This window comes from Lytechinus variegatus, chromosome 19, assembly GCF_018143015.1.
Source record: "Lytechinus variegatus isolate NC3 chromosome 19, Lvar_3.0, whole genome shotgun sequence".
NCBI classification, from domain to species: Eukaryota; Metazoa; Echinodermata; class Echinoidea; order Temnopleuroida; family Toxopneustidae; genus Lytechinus; species Lytechinus variegatus.
Genome location: NC_054758.1, coordinates 18727200 through 18743893, shown reverse-complemented (window position 1 = coordinate 18743893; position 16694 = coordinate 18727200). Strand labels below are relative to the sequence as shown.

At 37.0% G+C, this 16694-nt stretch overlaps 1 protein-coding gene across 1 annotated transcript in view; it reads right to left on the bottom strand.

The window, feature by feature from the left end:
• The window catches only part of LOC121406161 (galactosylceramide sulfotransferase-like), a 40738-nt gene extending 39983 nt beyond the window's left edge, over positions 1–755 (bottom strand). Inside the window, exon 1 of the mRNA XM_041597180.1 lies at positions 531–755. Coding sequence (XP_041453114.1) covers positions 531–649 — 119 coding nt within the window. The 5' untranslated portion in view covers positions 650–755. The remainder of the gene's footprint in view (positions 1–530) is intronic.
• Between the last annotated feature and the right edge of the window lie 15939 nt (positions 756–16694).

Here is a 16694-nt window from a genome sequence, read left to right as displayed (position 1 = left end):
CGGACAGGTTGTGTGTCCAGACGATCAATTTTAGAGTCATTTGGAAAAATTTACAAGCGAAAGTTTGAGCAATTTTTATATGTTAGGAAATATCATGAAGAACAAAATAGAAGGTGAATACAAATATTGAATTCATATTCTTAGTGTAATCCAAAGACAAAAAAAGAAGGCTTCAAAAATAAATTGTCCAGACACCCCCACCCTCCCCCCCCCCCCCCCCCCCATTGTCTGTATTGACATTGGGCATTAAAAAAACATACCACTGGCACTAAATTTATCGTATACCTTTTGTACCTGGCTTTTTAAAGGGTAAACTACACTGTCACTGATCTGATTAGACAACGGGCAAAAGGGAAGCAAAAGATCAAGCAATCAAACTGAAAAAAATAACAAGTCAACTGCCCGCATCCTTCCCTTGCCTTGGCCTTCATTTCCCCCATTCAACAGTCCGGGAAGCTAGCGCGTACATGTACACGTAGTCACCGCATCTGCAAGGCCCAGCGCAGCATACACAATTCACTCTCACTTACTTTTGCGAATTCAGGATACCCGTATATTCCTTACTGATTCCATGAAGAACAAGAAGAGCTATGACAGATACAAACACAATCACCGTCACGACGACCCTCCTAGGAACCATGTTCGACATTTAGTTTCAAAATATTACACAAAAATCATGGTAAAATATCGTCATGAAATTGAACGACGGACCGTGTTATGTCTTGAAGACGTAGCTTAGCAAGACTAGCTAAGCCTGAGTCGAGAATCTCGGCGGCGCGCGGCCGGCCAGCTGAGCTGTGTTTATAGCGCGCGTACTGGACGACGTTACGCATCGACGTACCGCCGCGGGCGCATCTAGTCTGCAGACACAGACTAGCACATACATGTATACAGAGCTTGGTGAGTAGGCTGCATATTCAGACCCTTAACTCGAGCGAAGCGTTTGCAAACTTTTCAAAAAAAGCATACACGGGCCGTACCTTCCATCTCGGAGTGATGGAAAAATGATTCAATCAATCAATCAAGACAATCGATTGGATGGATGAATGGGTGGATGGATGGATGGATGGATGGGTGGGTGGATGGATGGATGGATGGATGGATGGATGGATGGATGGGTGGGTGGATGGATGGATGGATGGATGGATGGATGGGTGGATGGATGGATGGATGGGTGGGTGGATGGGTGGGTGGGTGGGTGGGTGGATGGTGGATGGATGGATGGGTGGGTGGGTGGGTGGATGGATGGATGGATGGATGGGTGGGTGGATGGGTGGGTGGGTAGATGGGTGGATGGATGGGTGGGTGGGTGGATGGATGGATGGGTGGGTGGATGGATGGGTGGATGGATGGATGGGTGGGTGGATGGATGGATGGATGGATGGGTGGGTGGGTGGGTGGGTGGATGGATGGATGGATGGGTGGGTGGATGGATGGATGGATGGGTGGATGGATGGGTGGATGGATGGATGGATGGGTGGGTGGATGGATGGATGGATGGATGGGTGGATGGATGGATGGATGGATGGATGCCTGTTTCTTTAAAGGTCAAGTCCACCCCAGAAAATTGTTGATTTCAATCGATAGACAAAAATGAAACAAACATAACATTGCAAATTTCATCGAAATCGGATGTAAAATAAGAAAGTTATGACATTTTAAGTTTCGCTTATTTTTCACAAACAGTTCAATGCGCAACTCAGCGATATGCAAATGAGAGTCGATGATGTCCATCACTAACTATTTCTTTTGTTTTTTATTGTTTAAATAATACAATATCTCAAATTTTACAGATTTGATAATAAGGACCAACTTAACTTAACCATAAACTGTTAAAATAATGGTAATTCCACATGTTCAGGGAGAAAATAAACTTTGATTCATTTGACAAGGAGAAAATTAGAATATTTCATATAACAAACTACAAAAGAAATAGTGAGTGGGTGACGTCATCAGTCTGCCAATTTGCATACCGACCAGGATGTGCATATAACTGTTTTGTGAAATAAGCGAAACTTTAGAATGTCTTAACTTTCTTATTTTACATCCAATTTTGATGAAATTTTCATTGTTTTGCTTGTTGGATTTTTCCCCTTTTTTCAAATCAACTTTTTGTTGGGGTGGACTTGTTCTTTAAACTAGGAAATCAGCACTCGTAGTGCAGTCACTATTATAAGCACTGTAAGTGCTAAATTAGCACTTCATTTTTTAAAGTGTAGACATGAATATTAGATGGATGGATCTGGAGATGGATGGATGGATGAATGGGTGGATCGATGAATGGATGGATGGATGAATAAATGGGTGGATTGATGAATGGATGGATGGGTGGATTGATGAATGGATGGATGGATGGATGGATGGATGGATTGATGAATGAATGAATGGATGGATGGATGGATGGATGGATGGATGGATGGATGGATGGATGGGTGAATGAATGAATGAATGAAAGAAAGAATGAATTAATTAATTAATTAATTAATTAATAACGAATTAATGAATGGATGGATAAATGAATATTTTTCGCCTATCCTATAGGATCTAATCGACTCTATACTCTAAAAAAAAGATTGGTGAAAATGTGTGTCCGACCGAAAAATGTGGTCAGAATTAATCATTGGTTATAGCCCAAAATTATACGAGATTCAGCATCTCCCAGAATTTCTGGTTCATATATATTATTTTGACCATTTTTAGCGGTCAGACATTCACGAACAGATATGGCGTCCCTCCTTTGAGCAAGAAGTACTTTCGAAGTCAAACTGGTAATTTGGAATATGCTGTCATATCAATTTCTCGCGCGAAGCGCTGAAAATATTGACTTTTCATCACATTCTTACAACGGAATAAAAGGAGTCGCCTAATTATAATAGGCCAGCTGATTTTTATATTATAAACTGGCCGATTTCACAACATTGTTAATATTCAAGCCAGATAAAGGGACATTTTAGGAATTGTTTTTAGGAATTCATGAAGAGCAGACATATCTCACCAATCTACTTATTCAAACGTAAGCATGGACCGGATTTTTGTTTAATATTCAGTCCTTAAAAGGGGGCCATCACTTTAAGTAGTCATGAAAAAGAAGCATATGTCGCTACATATTACATAACTCGAAGTGCGAGGAAATGTATTTGGTGTATATAGACATGATCTGAACGGGATGTTATTACCACAGGATTATAATCTCATTAAACAGACAATGCGAGCACCAGGAATTAAGCATTATTATATGCTTCATAAGGTTATAAAAAACATTGGTCATGTACTAATATGGCATAATGTAATATAATATACAATAATTTCTTCTTCCCTCACTACGTTTTCTATTTCTTTCTCCCTCTTTTTCTCCTCCCCCCCCCCGTTTTTTTTTTTTGGGGGGGGGCGCAACCGATTGGGGGCACGTGCCCCCCATAGTTACGCCACTGTACACAAGTGTGCCCCCCCCCCCATGATAGTAAAGACCTTTCCCCCTGTTTTTCATTTATTCCTCGGGAAAATATGCACCCCCTTTAGAAAATAATGGATCCGCCCCTGATGGGAAAGGTATAACGTATATAGTTGTGAGTTGTAACTCTTTATGAAACGAGGCCAAGGAAGGGAATAATAATTCACGAAATATTGCACTGTTTGTCCAATTTTCCTCCCCCTTTCCTTTTGAGGCCTTGATCAATTTCAAGCTCTAAGCTTAAGATGATGGTCTCCCACATTTCAAATGTATTATATGTCATTATGTATATAATTTTTGTCTGCTATTTGTTTTGATAATAATAAAAAAGAAATTTATCAGGTATAGATGTATTTCAATTAGATTATGTCATTTGCTTATTGTTATGTTCTGCCAAGAAAAAAAATGACTATATGTTTTTGTTATTGGAATGTGGAAACAAATAAATCAAATCAAATATGAATTAAAAAAAGTAAATTTCTTCGCAATAGATTTCAAAACAGTTTCCGTATATTATTGACCGATCAATTACTGACATGAGGATATAAATCAAGCCTATCATTTTTATTGTTTAGATATAATTGCTATGTTTGCGAAACCTACATCCTTTGCAGGGCGGATCCAGCCTTCGCCAATGGGGGGGGCGGAATTTTGTTCAGCCATATTTTTCCCGATCGGCCACTTGAAGATGATTTTTGTTTATTTCTTTGAATGGGTAGTCCTATTTTTTTCATTTCTTTGCTTTATTCTTATAAATCAACATAAATATATAATTTCATAATCCTAATTTATATAATGCGAGCGCGAAGCGCGAGCTAATTTTTTTTTTAATGTATTTTTTCCTAAAACTTGAAAATTCTAGGCAATGTTTGTTATCCTGAAATAGATATGTATGCAACTAAATAATTACTCAGAAATTTTAGATGCACGTCTCTATGAGGCTTAGAAAGAGACCCCAAGTTCCGCAAATAAAATTCAGAACAAACAGACACAGGGATAGCACTATCCCATACTCGGCGAAATTGGTGAATGAACTCTAAAAAGAACATGAAACGTCAAGAACTAAGTAATTGAAACCAATATGATTACCTTATTTTACATCGTCTACAAGATAGTTCGATATGTAAATTCCATTAAATAGTTCATTTAATGATAAATATTTAGGGAAAATTATTTTTGATATATTTCAAAATTCAGCCAGTTCTTTTGTCTTGATATTTTGGGGCGAGGAAATGTTCGATGATCTGTAACAGCATTGTCGTTGGAACACTCCCCCCCCCCAGGATTGTAGAAATGTGCTAATGATGGTGTGTGTGAGGGTGTTTGTGTGTGTTGTGTGTGTGAGAGAGAGATGTATATTTGTTTCTTTAGGGCAGGGATTATGAATAGGTACTGAATACTACATATATAACTTGTTCAGATCAGGAAGTGGGGGGGGGGGGAATTGCCGGCGGAGCAGAGGATTATCTTTTGTGTTTGGGGGCGGCTATTGTTGCGTTCCCAACCCAAACACAAAAGATAATCCTCTGCTCTGCCGCCTATGGGGGGAGGGGTAATCTTCCAATACAGTTCACATTCTGTAACCAAATATAATTTCATCACATCGAGTGAATGAATGGATGAATGGAGTGTCATTGTCATACATGGTTCAATTTTATGTTTGCATTTAATTATCAATATTTCAGTCTGTGATTCATCTTCCATCCTTCCTTTTTCTTTTGTATGCCTTTTCCCTTTCACCTTTTTCTCTTATTTCTCCACTCCTTAACTTCATTATCTTCTCCCCTCTTTTCCTTCTTCACCTACTTTTCTCCTCCATCTACGTGCATATTCTTTGTTATCCTTCTCTGAATTCATATATTTGTTTTCAAACTGAACTCGTATTATACTTCTTAATTGTGTTTGAAATGTATTTCCTTTTTATGAAATCACGAATGTATGATTATATAATATATTTTTTAAACTAATATTTCAATTCATTTTGTTGTATTATTATGCTTATGTAATATGCCTCTGTACTTTTGTAAACTCATCGCAATTCGACTTTGTCGCAATGATGTTTTATATCAATAAACCAGTTATCTATCTAACTGATGGGAGCTGAAATATTTTGAAATTTTAACCTTAAGAAGGAAATTATAAGCACTTTTTTTAACTTCAGCGTCCAACAAGCCAAGCTTCTCAGCTGGTCTCTCTTTTCATTTCACCCCTTTCTTTTTTAACATACACACGAATAACTTTGTAACTTTGTTAAAATTTTGGAATGAATAAATTCGTTATCAATCAATCAATCAATACTCATGCTTTTAATAATGTTAAGTTTTTATAAAATGATGATATAAGTATCGTATTTTGTTTGTATAATTTACATTACCCAACTTTAGCCAATGCAATGTCGTTACTTTTGTTCATTTTTGTAATTGTATTTACGTATTTGTATTTATATATTTTGACTTGTATGTGAAAAAAAAGAAAGAAAAGAAATGAAATAAATCAATAAATGTAAAAATCTAAACTATATATAGCGATGAATGCAATCACGAAGCGCGAGCGGAAAACTTCGAGATTTAGACTAAAAACGATACACTCTATTATTGTTTTGTAAATCATGGAAAGGATGAGTAATTGATGATCTTCCTTACATTAATAATGCGAGCGCACAATGCGAGCAGAAAATGTTTATATACGTTTTTAACTGATCGAAAAAGTACCTGTTAAGGACTGCTTATTGCACTTAGACATGAAGACGTTACATATTTCAACAATGAAATTATGCGAGCGCGAAGCGCGAGCTGAAAATTTTGACATTTCTACATAAAGAATGGAACATTATAATCAAATTTCCCAATCGTGAACAGGATCACTATATAACAATAGATGCGAGCGCGAAATTGTATTGTGAGGTGGATATGGATCGCAGTCATTATTACTTTTAGTAACATAGAACATGTCATCATATGAAAATGATGACTATCTTTATTATTCATGCAAAGCGCGAGATGAAACAAAAGGGACATTTAATCGTTAATCGTTGAAATTAACATCTAATCTAATAATGCCTAATGAGGTTCAAAATCTGATGATATTATGGCATGAAAACTGGAAATTTCAAGCACTTTTGTAAACATGAATAGGAAGCATCAGTTAATATATTTTTAACAGATAGTGCGAGCGCAAATCGCAAGCCGAAATTTTTTATATAAAGTGTCATGAAAAGGGGATTTAAGTAGTTTGTTGCATAATCAATATTGAGACATACATAACTCGCCAATCAAAATGCGAGCGTGCAGCGCTAGCTGATACGTTTTGACAATCAGACCTTAAAAGTGATATTTTAAAAACTTTATGGAATACACGAAAATAATAGGTACCTGATAAATCAAAATTTGCGAGCGCGCAGCGCTAGCAGAAAATGTTAATTTTCAAACCATAAAACTGACATTGTTACACAACACTTAAAAAAATAATAATAATTTGGAAATCACACAAAATAATGAACGCTTGATTTCCGAGGTTAAATTGTTTTTGTATATTGACTTCCAAACTTGATATTTAGGCTCCACATTGAAAAAGATATACAAATACCTAACAGACAATGAGAGCGCAAAGCACGAGCGAAAATTTTATATAGTGACATGAAAGATTTATTTCATTTTCCAAGTCTTCCCCTCATCTTATTTTATTCACTCGTCTTCCTCCTCTTTTTTCTCCTTTTCCCTCCTTTTTTTATTCTTTCCTTTTTATTTTTTCCTCCGCCAATAGAGGAGGGCGGGCCCCTCGCCCCCCCCCCCTGGATCCGCCTATGCTTTGTAACACATTCTGTTCAGACAACGATGAACTCATTTCATGGATGAGAAATCAGCGTATGTCGTTATAATTATTATTGGAGCAGAACATTTTGAAGAGTACTGTGGACTGGTCATGAACTAAATGGGAAGGTAGTATATCACTCTAAAAAATATTGGGTAAAATGTTCCATGAGGGTAATTATGCGTCCAACCAAGTGGGCGTTTTTATTTATCCAGTGTGATGAAAAGTTTGCCCATTCTAAAGTAAGTGCTGTTTATTTTTAACCTTACTGGACAATATGCTCCCCACACGGGGTAAAATACTGCCCCAAATCGGTCGGACACAATTACCCTCGTGCTGGTTAAAATTTTACCCAATATTTTTAAAAGTGTGTGAAGCTATCACTTTATCCCTATAGGCCTTTACAAAATGCCATTTTGCTTCTGAGACACTGCATATTTGTTATAAGCCCACCCCCCCCCCCCCCAAAAAAAAAAAAAAACATATTGGAGTAAAAAGAGAGGAATCAGACAAACGTAACACTGAAAATTTCATTAAAATGGGATCTAAAAACCAATAATAAAGGTCACTCGGTCCATTTTATATAGAGTCCGACGCGTTGTAAGATCGTCTTGAGCACCTACGTGTATAGCAAGGTGGATACGTGCGCTATACAAATCTTATATTTTTATTTATTTATATATCTATTTATTTAATCATCTATTTATATTCATTCATTCATTTATTTATTCATTCATTCATTTATTTATGTCTTCAAAGAATTATTGTTCAATCATTGATAAGCTCTTTTTTTAAAAATGAACACAAGGAGGCGCCCATGTCATTCGATAAAGTTTGTAGTGACCTCATTTTCAACTTTTAAAGAAATAACCAAATACAATCATTTTCAATATACATTTATACTTTCGGTCATATACATTACATTCCCCATCTCTCGATCCCTCCCCATGTTTAATAACTTGAAAGAGAAAGCGATTAATTGCCACACCCCCCCCCCCCCCCCACCTCCGCTGTCATCCCCAACCCGTAAGTAGTACAGACTCGGCGTGATGAATATTATAAATAATGCACTGCTTATTGGAGACATGTTAGGCATATATATTGGTATCTTGGGGATGTCACTGAATTATGCATCGCAAATTTCGTGATCCCAAATTTCATGCATGCCCGTGCAGAACCGATGACGTCGATAGATGCCTACCATAGTCCACACTGACGGAAGACGTTCCATGGGGGGCACAGCCGCCCGTGCCCCCCCCCCTTGAGAGGCACAATTTAAAAATGCAATTATGGCAGAAGTGTGCCTCTCCTTTTGAAAGTGAAGACATTTTTTTCTTCTTTTTTTTTTGCTTGTCAAAATTTTCCTCGGAAAAATGTGCCCCCTTTTGGATAATCATGCCGGGATCCGCCCCTGATATAGTCCATGCCCATCGGGCGGATTGTTAAAGTGGTACGGTCGGAACGCTCTAAAAACAAATAAGTCAAAAGTGACTAGTTAATAGGGTCAGCTGGGTGCAACCGTTATTCTAGTCATATTTGACTATTTTCTAGTCCTATTTTAGTATAAAAAAAAGTTATTTCTGACTATAATATATGTCAGAAATGTGACTATCAGTGATTGCCATATCAGTTGCACCCAGCAGACCACTGGTCTAGTCAATTTGACTGAATTGTTTTAAGAGTGTATATGATTTGGGGATGTTTGTTAAGTTTGCTTCATGTTTATACATATCTGCTTTCAAATGATATACAATACATGTGGGAATATGTTTAATGCAGAAACACCTGCTCAAAATTAAAATAAGAATACCAAATAGCGAATGTGAATAATTGTGAGAGCAATATAATTTTGAGTATGGGATGAATCAAAGGGGTCGGTATAGATTATATGGTTCCATGACATTTGCTCCGGCGACAACTGCTCCGCTGTAAATTCCACACAGTCCGGAGCAATTGTCGGCGGAGCAAATGTCGTGTCACTTTGCTGGTTTATAAGATTTTATATTGTCTGGACCGTATATAATGCATTGATTTAATTATATTTAATGATATTGATTGTATAATATAATAATCAAATTCATAACCATAATACCCGTTCTTTCCAATAAATTTCATCTATGGTCTATCAAGTCTTGTCACGAAGCTAAATCATTAAGTTATGTAGGTCCCAAACAATGGAATGAGATTCCCAAATAATATCTAATTCACAATTTATATCTTCCTTTAGAAAACAGTACAAAAAACTTCTAGTGAATGATTATTAATTTTCGCAGTTGATATCAATGCATTACTTGTACCCTATCTACCCCCCCCTTTGATTCGTGTCTTTTTGTATTTTTTGTTGTTGTTTTCTCTGTCCCTTTTCCTACATTGTATTTACTACAATATGATATTCTGGTTTTTCTTTTTCATTAATATTGTTGTCTTTTTACTATGTTTTGGCGATCCAGCCTTACAGGTTTCTGATAACCTTCATGGAAAGCCACGCAATGTATTATATTATCTAATCACATTATTTGATGTTTCTTTGTATTTTTATCCTATTTTGCGAAATAAAGATTGAATTGAATTGACTTGACATGTATGTTAATTTATATTTAAATTGATTTCAAATATGTATTTTTTTCCAATATTGAATTTTGTTCATGCTATTGTTTATTCAAATTGAATCAATCTATCTTGTACTTATTTGTATCATTTTGAAGAATGAAAATAAATTTGAATTGAATTGAAATAATATAGAGATGTATGTAATTAAAATCTGGGGGGGGTGTCCAGTAGTTCAAATGGTGTATCGTATAAGGGGCTTTTCATCCACGTTTGGCTGGAGTTTAAGTATTTTTATATTTATTGTTTTTCAAACAAGGTTAGGTATCTTATAATAGGTCTGACTGTCCGGGCAAGTGCCCCAAGCCCCCCCCCCCCCCTTCTGCACGCCACTGTCATTGGCCTCTTGGCACAAGACGGACTTCAAGAACAACGGCACACGAAAACATTTTGGGGGAGGAGTTCTTCCCTGGTAGGCCTACTCACAACTTAAAGGTCAAGTCCACCCAGAAAAATGTTGATTTCAATAAATAGAGAAATATCAAGCAAGAATAACGCGAAAATAAGAAAGTAATGGTATTTAAAAGTTTCGCTATTTTTCAAATAAACAGTGATATGTACAACTTGGTGACATGCAAATAAGACAGTCGATGATGTCCCTCACTCAGTATTTCTTTTGTTTTTTATTGTTTGAATTATTCAATATTTCATTTTTTACAGATTTGAAAATAATGACCAACTTGAGTGAACCACATATAGTATTACACAATGCTAATTCCACCTGTTCAGGAAATTATTGTAGCTTCACTTGACAATGAGGAGAAAATTAGAAAATTTCATATCTCATATGATAAAATTTAAAAGAAATTAGTGAGTGATGTCATCAGTTCCTCATGTGCATACCGACCAGGATGTGCATATAACTGTTTTGTGAAATTAAGTGAAACTTTGAAATGTCATAACTTTCTCATTTTACATCCGATTTTGATGAAATTTTCAGTGTTATACTTGTTGGATTTTTCTATTTTTATTAAAATAAACCTTTTGTTGGGTTGGACTTGTCCTTTAAAGTAGTAGACAGAAAATTAGGCAGTCATAATAAATCCAATATCATGGGCACACAAGTTTAACTTGGTTGTAGAAAAGTGGAAAAGGAAAAGGGTGACATCGAAAATTATTTTTGCATGATTGTTATGTCAAAATTACTCACATATTTTTTTCTTTAAATTTCAAACAGGCTTTAATTTTCACTCCCTCGCGACTCAGTAAAAAATTGGGCCCCTCATTTTTAAAAACAATTTCACTACTGCAACAAATAAAAATTAGGTGACTTTGTCTTTCATCAACTTAAAAAGAAATTGTATATATTCATGGTTTTGCTCAACTTTACTTTATCATTTATTTTATCTATTTTATTTATTTTATCATTTTCATCCTGGAGGTATATACCCTTTAAAATGTTACCAATATGAAGGAAAACTTTCTCAGACTTCCTTCGCTTGTAAGTGAAGATGATATACGACGTATATATTTCCATCCACGGGGAAGTATATCGAGCTATATTCAATTAAATGTCTCAGTTCCTGTATCGACGACTTAAAGCAGAACACAAAAACAAACTTTTCTGTTTCAAATCAGTTCAGATGAAGTCAATTTGGGGAAGAGGAATATATTGATATCATAGTTGTAGTTCTGATATTTTAAGTGCTTTCCTTTGGGAGGTGAATCACAGCCAAGTGGGAAGTTATAAGGGAACAAATCATATGCAGAAACAAGTGGAGCGACTCTGGCAGTCTCACCTGCATCACGCAATTTAATGTAGCAGCAGTGCTGACTTTGAAAACTACTATGAACTAATCATTCACAAAAAAAACCCACCATGTAATGATACAGTACTACATTCATTGACAATAAATGACATTTGACCTTAAATGTGATACTTGATTATACCCCGGTATCCACATTTTATAAACTATATCTATAAACTTTGAAAGTTATGACAGCAATCTAATAATTACCGCCAAAATGGCCAAACTTCAATGACCTTAAATGACCTTTGACTTTGGTCATGTGACCTGGACCTTACAGGATGTTTAGTGATACTTGATTATTGTTATGTCCAAGCTTCATGAATCAGATCCATAAACATTCAAAGTTAAGATGGTTATTCAACAAATACCCCCAACATGGCCAAAGTCCTTTGACCTTTGACCTTGGTCAAGCGACTTGAAACTTTCACAGGATGTTTAGTGATACTTGATTATTCTTATGTCCAAGCTTCATGAATCAGATCCATAAACACTAAAAGTTATGGTTATTCAACAAATACCCCCAACATGGCCAAAGTCCATTGACCTTTGACCTTGGTCATGCGACCTGAAACTCTCACAGGATGTTTAGTGATACTTGATTATTCTTATGTCCAAGTTTCATGAATCAGATCCATAAACATTCAAAGTTGTGATGGTAATTCAGCAGATACCCCCAACATGGCCAAATTAAGTTCATTGACCCTAACGGACCTTTGACCTTGGTCATTGGACAGTGAATCTGTAGGGGTGGGCAGCAGCAGTAGAGCACGTCAAACGGACATTGGGGGCCAAGGGGGGAAGCAAAGAGGAGATTGTGAAGACACCAATCATCATCAAAATGTAAATAAACATGCATTTCATACGTTGACTTTGCTGGCTTTCCATAGTTTGTTGATTTGATCAATCGCAACTCTTTGTCAGATGAGACCCCGGGGGGGGGGGGCACTCAGTATATAATGCATAGTGGGTATGTGCCGCGGAGGGGACCCCCATTTTTACACTCAAATTTCCGTTCCAAGGCATAGCATTTTTGCCTTGTTGAGAAAAAGAACAAAGAAAGCCGCTCCAAGGCATAGCATTTTCTTCTTATCGAGAAAAAAGAAGAGAGAAATCCGCTCCAAAGCTTCGCATATTTTTCGTTACGCCGCTCCGATCGCGTTAAATGAGCTTCAATTTTTTTGGTGAAAAGCGCCCGCAGAGCGTCCCCGGCGGAGCTGCATCATGCACGCATGCCGTTCCGTAGGGATGCATACGCGCTCACACGCTGGCGATCCGTTCCAAGGACCCCCGTTTTCACAAACATTTGTCGTTCCGAAGCCCGTTCCGAGGACCCTCCTTTTTACAATAAGCCCGCTCCAAGGCCCCCGTTTTTTGTCTCGCCCGCGGCACACCCCCACCACTTTTTTGGTCGAGTGCCCCCCCCCCCGGGGATGAGACGCTGCGCCCTGTCCCATCTTTGAACTATAGTGATCAATAACCAGGCTTATTCCGGGCACTGTCTTACTAAGAGTTACGATTTATCCGATCAACCACAACTATGGAAGGCCAGCAACATCAACATCTAAAATGAATGTTTATTCAAATTATTTTCTAGATACGATGTATATTCATACTCGTTTTCTTGACAAATCAGTGTGCTTCTCTATGTTCACAAAGTTCATTGTGCAAATTTCATATCAATTTGTTGTGTACAAAAAACGCTCCTCTTATAAGGCATAGAAATGGGACGTTTAACGCACAGTCACTAATACGCGCCGCTGTCTTCGCATCGTGCAGGCAGTCTACGTGTATAGTGGCGGGCTGCTACATTGCGGTGCAGGGGTGTTCAACTTACATATCGTGAGCGCACTCAGCTGCGTGTTTTCACTTCTTCTCCTTTCTCTCCTTTTCTTGTCAATTTTCCTCGCATTACTTGTTTTCATAAATTTCCCTCTCACTTTCCTTGTTTTCTCACTCCCTTCAGTTTTGTAACTCTTCTTGATCACTTGCATTCATTGACACACCCCCCGGTCAAAAATGGTACGGTCCTATCCAACATACACTCAAGTCGTCGCTGTACGAATAATGAAAACGTGCAAAATTCTTCACGCGCTGCGTTGCCTAGCTATGCGTGTGTACTGTGTACACACAATGCCATCGGCTGAACCCGCCAAACTATAGTGACCAATTATTGCAAAAGCTTTTGCAAATGTGAAAAGTGACAGAGGTTTTTTTTATCCAATCAAAATCATTTTTAGGTATTTGCAATCTACAGCATTTTCTGCAAAATGTCTTTTTTTGATAGGGTTTATTGTGACGTATATATGTTTTTTACAACAATGTGAAGTCGCACCAAAGGTTTCGTTTCCCGCACTTGCCCATTGGCTCATGTACAAATAGATTTCCAAAATCATCAAGAAAGGTTCCAAAAACCTCAAAAGTGACAGAACTTCATTTCACTAAAATTAAATGAAAATCATATCATGTTCAAGGTGAGAATCTGCTCTATTCTATTCTGTTTTGATAGATCACCTTGTTGACACATTTGGGAGATATCTTAGCAAATCCCTCAAAAACGGCGTATTTTCTATTATTCTCCATAGGGAAATATTTTAACACGCTACGCACTGCAACAAATTGATATTTCTAAAGAAAAAATTATGACACTGATGGATTTCCATATATTTGGCGTTGATTGGATCAATCGTAACTCTTCCCTATAGTGTCCAAAGTCTTGTTATCAATGTACAGGCACTGCACTGACTTTGACAATATCATGACAATAAGCTGCACTATTTTCTTGCTGCATTCAACAACAAATTAACAATGCTATTGCTGAATCAGGAATTTTTATTTCTGAGCTACAATACTTCATTCTCATCTGCATTCAATGACTATTTGGGGGTGGCTTCATGAAACAAGTGCGCGTTTCATAATGCTGTTCGTAAGTTAACGACTGGTGATCCTCTCTTATGCGTTAAACCATCATCAACAAACATTTTGGTGCTATACCATTCACCACAAGAAAGGATTACCAGTTGTTCTTAAAGTCGCTCTTTAACTTAGGAACAGATTTATCAAATACACAACAGAAATGAAAGAGTCATTCTAGAACAGTTTCGAACTTTAATGGTATCAATGCCTTCATGTACACTTTGATACTCATCAATTTCTACAATCATTTCTTTAAATAACAAAGTCAGTTCACTGACCGATCATGTTCACACTTCTCAAATCAATAAATACCATGCAATAATTAGGGACAGTGATTTTCCGCTTTATCGATAAATAAAAACAGAACTTCCATTTGGTTCTTATACTTTTCATGTAAAAATTCATGGAATTCACCTTTGCACAACGGAATCCAGGTTTTTGCTGTGGACATTTTCAGAGACGAAATGGAAATTCCATTTTAGATCAAGTTGAAACGGAATTAGATTTTCAGAAACGGAAAAGACCATTTTTCAAAACGGAAAATCACTGTCTCTAGACTCTCTAAATAATGCTCCATTACAAAATTACAATTAAATAAACGTACTTGTACATCCAATCATATATCAAAGAATACTTCTGTTTGTTTCAAGGTGAAAAGATAAATGAAGGTGAATGAAATGGCTGGCCCTGGAAAATGAAACAAACTTCCTTCATTTAATTTCAAAAGTAGGGGACCCCTTTATAGGGGTACTGGAGGGAGGGGAGGGGAGGGGGGTCTTATTATTATTTGGCAACCAGTCAATTTGACTATTTTCACCATCATAAATATTCTTCGGTGCTGGACATTATGATACCAGAAGCCTTGATTACACCTTTTTTAAATCAACAAGACAGATACTGTGAAATAAATAAGTTAAGTCTATCAGGTTGGGTAAAAAAAAAGATGTCCATGTTACCTAGGTATCGATCCACTATTCTATTTCACAGGGAAGACCAATTTAAATGTAGCTCAGGTCTGACGTGTCAATGTGACGAAGGTCTCCTACCATAGTAATTCAGGTTTGATCTTGAAATCTTTTCTGAATTTGTTGTAGTAGAAATCAACTTTTTTTTTCTAATGTTACATCACATTCACATATCATTGGCAATACATTGACATGTCTGATGTTGCAACTCATCGTGATAATAATATAGGGTATTTATATTGCGCACATATCCACCTTGTTAGGTGCTCAAGGCGCTCCTATATTACCCGGCTAAGCTAGGCGTTCATAGCGCACACAGCTTTTTAAGGAATTACTTCCTACCGGTAACCATTTACCTCACCTGGGTTGAGTGCAGCACATTGTGGATCAATTTCTTGCTGAAGGAAATTACGCCATGGCTGGGATTCGAACCCACGACCCTCTGTTTCAAAGTCCGAAGACTAATCCACTGGGCCACAACGCTCCACATGCTTGATTAGTAAATCCATAGAGCTATTACATGGGTAAATCTGTGTGGAACACCATTTTTACTGTAGTGATCAATGGAAGATATTTCCCATAGTTCAAATTAGGCAGTTTTTAAGCTCTGGTGTGTCACAAAAATTGACCCAACCCGATGGACTCAGCCTATTATGACTTTAAGTTTTTAAAATGTGACCATCAATAGTACATGAAGACAGAATAAGCCTTGACTTTGGTCTAACTCAGTGGCGGACCGTGACCCGGAGGAGACATAGCATGGGGGGGCACAGCATTGTTCACAGACAATGCAGTGCCCCCCCAATGCTTTGTCTCATCCAGGTCACGGTCCGCTACTGGTCTAACTGTTCATAAGTAAGTCCAACTTAAAATATACAGTTCATCCTAGCACCAAGTTGGCTGAAATAAAGCCAGAAAATAAACAGGAAAATTTTAATGAACTTTTGACAAAAATATACTATGAAATAACAGATTTATGATCTTTTAAAAAGAATATATACAAATGTAGGGCACATGCAAGCAGCTCTCCCACATATCAAATTATATAAATTGTAAAAATTGACATTTTCAGGGAAAGTAAAAGATTAATTTACATGGATGGACAGTCAATACATCATTTGACACACCAGGAAGGAAAAGAGAAAAGGCTACATTTACAAGATCATATGAATTAGGAATAAAATTTCATTTTAAAGG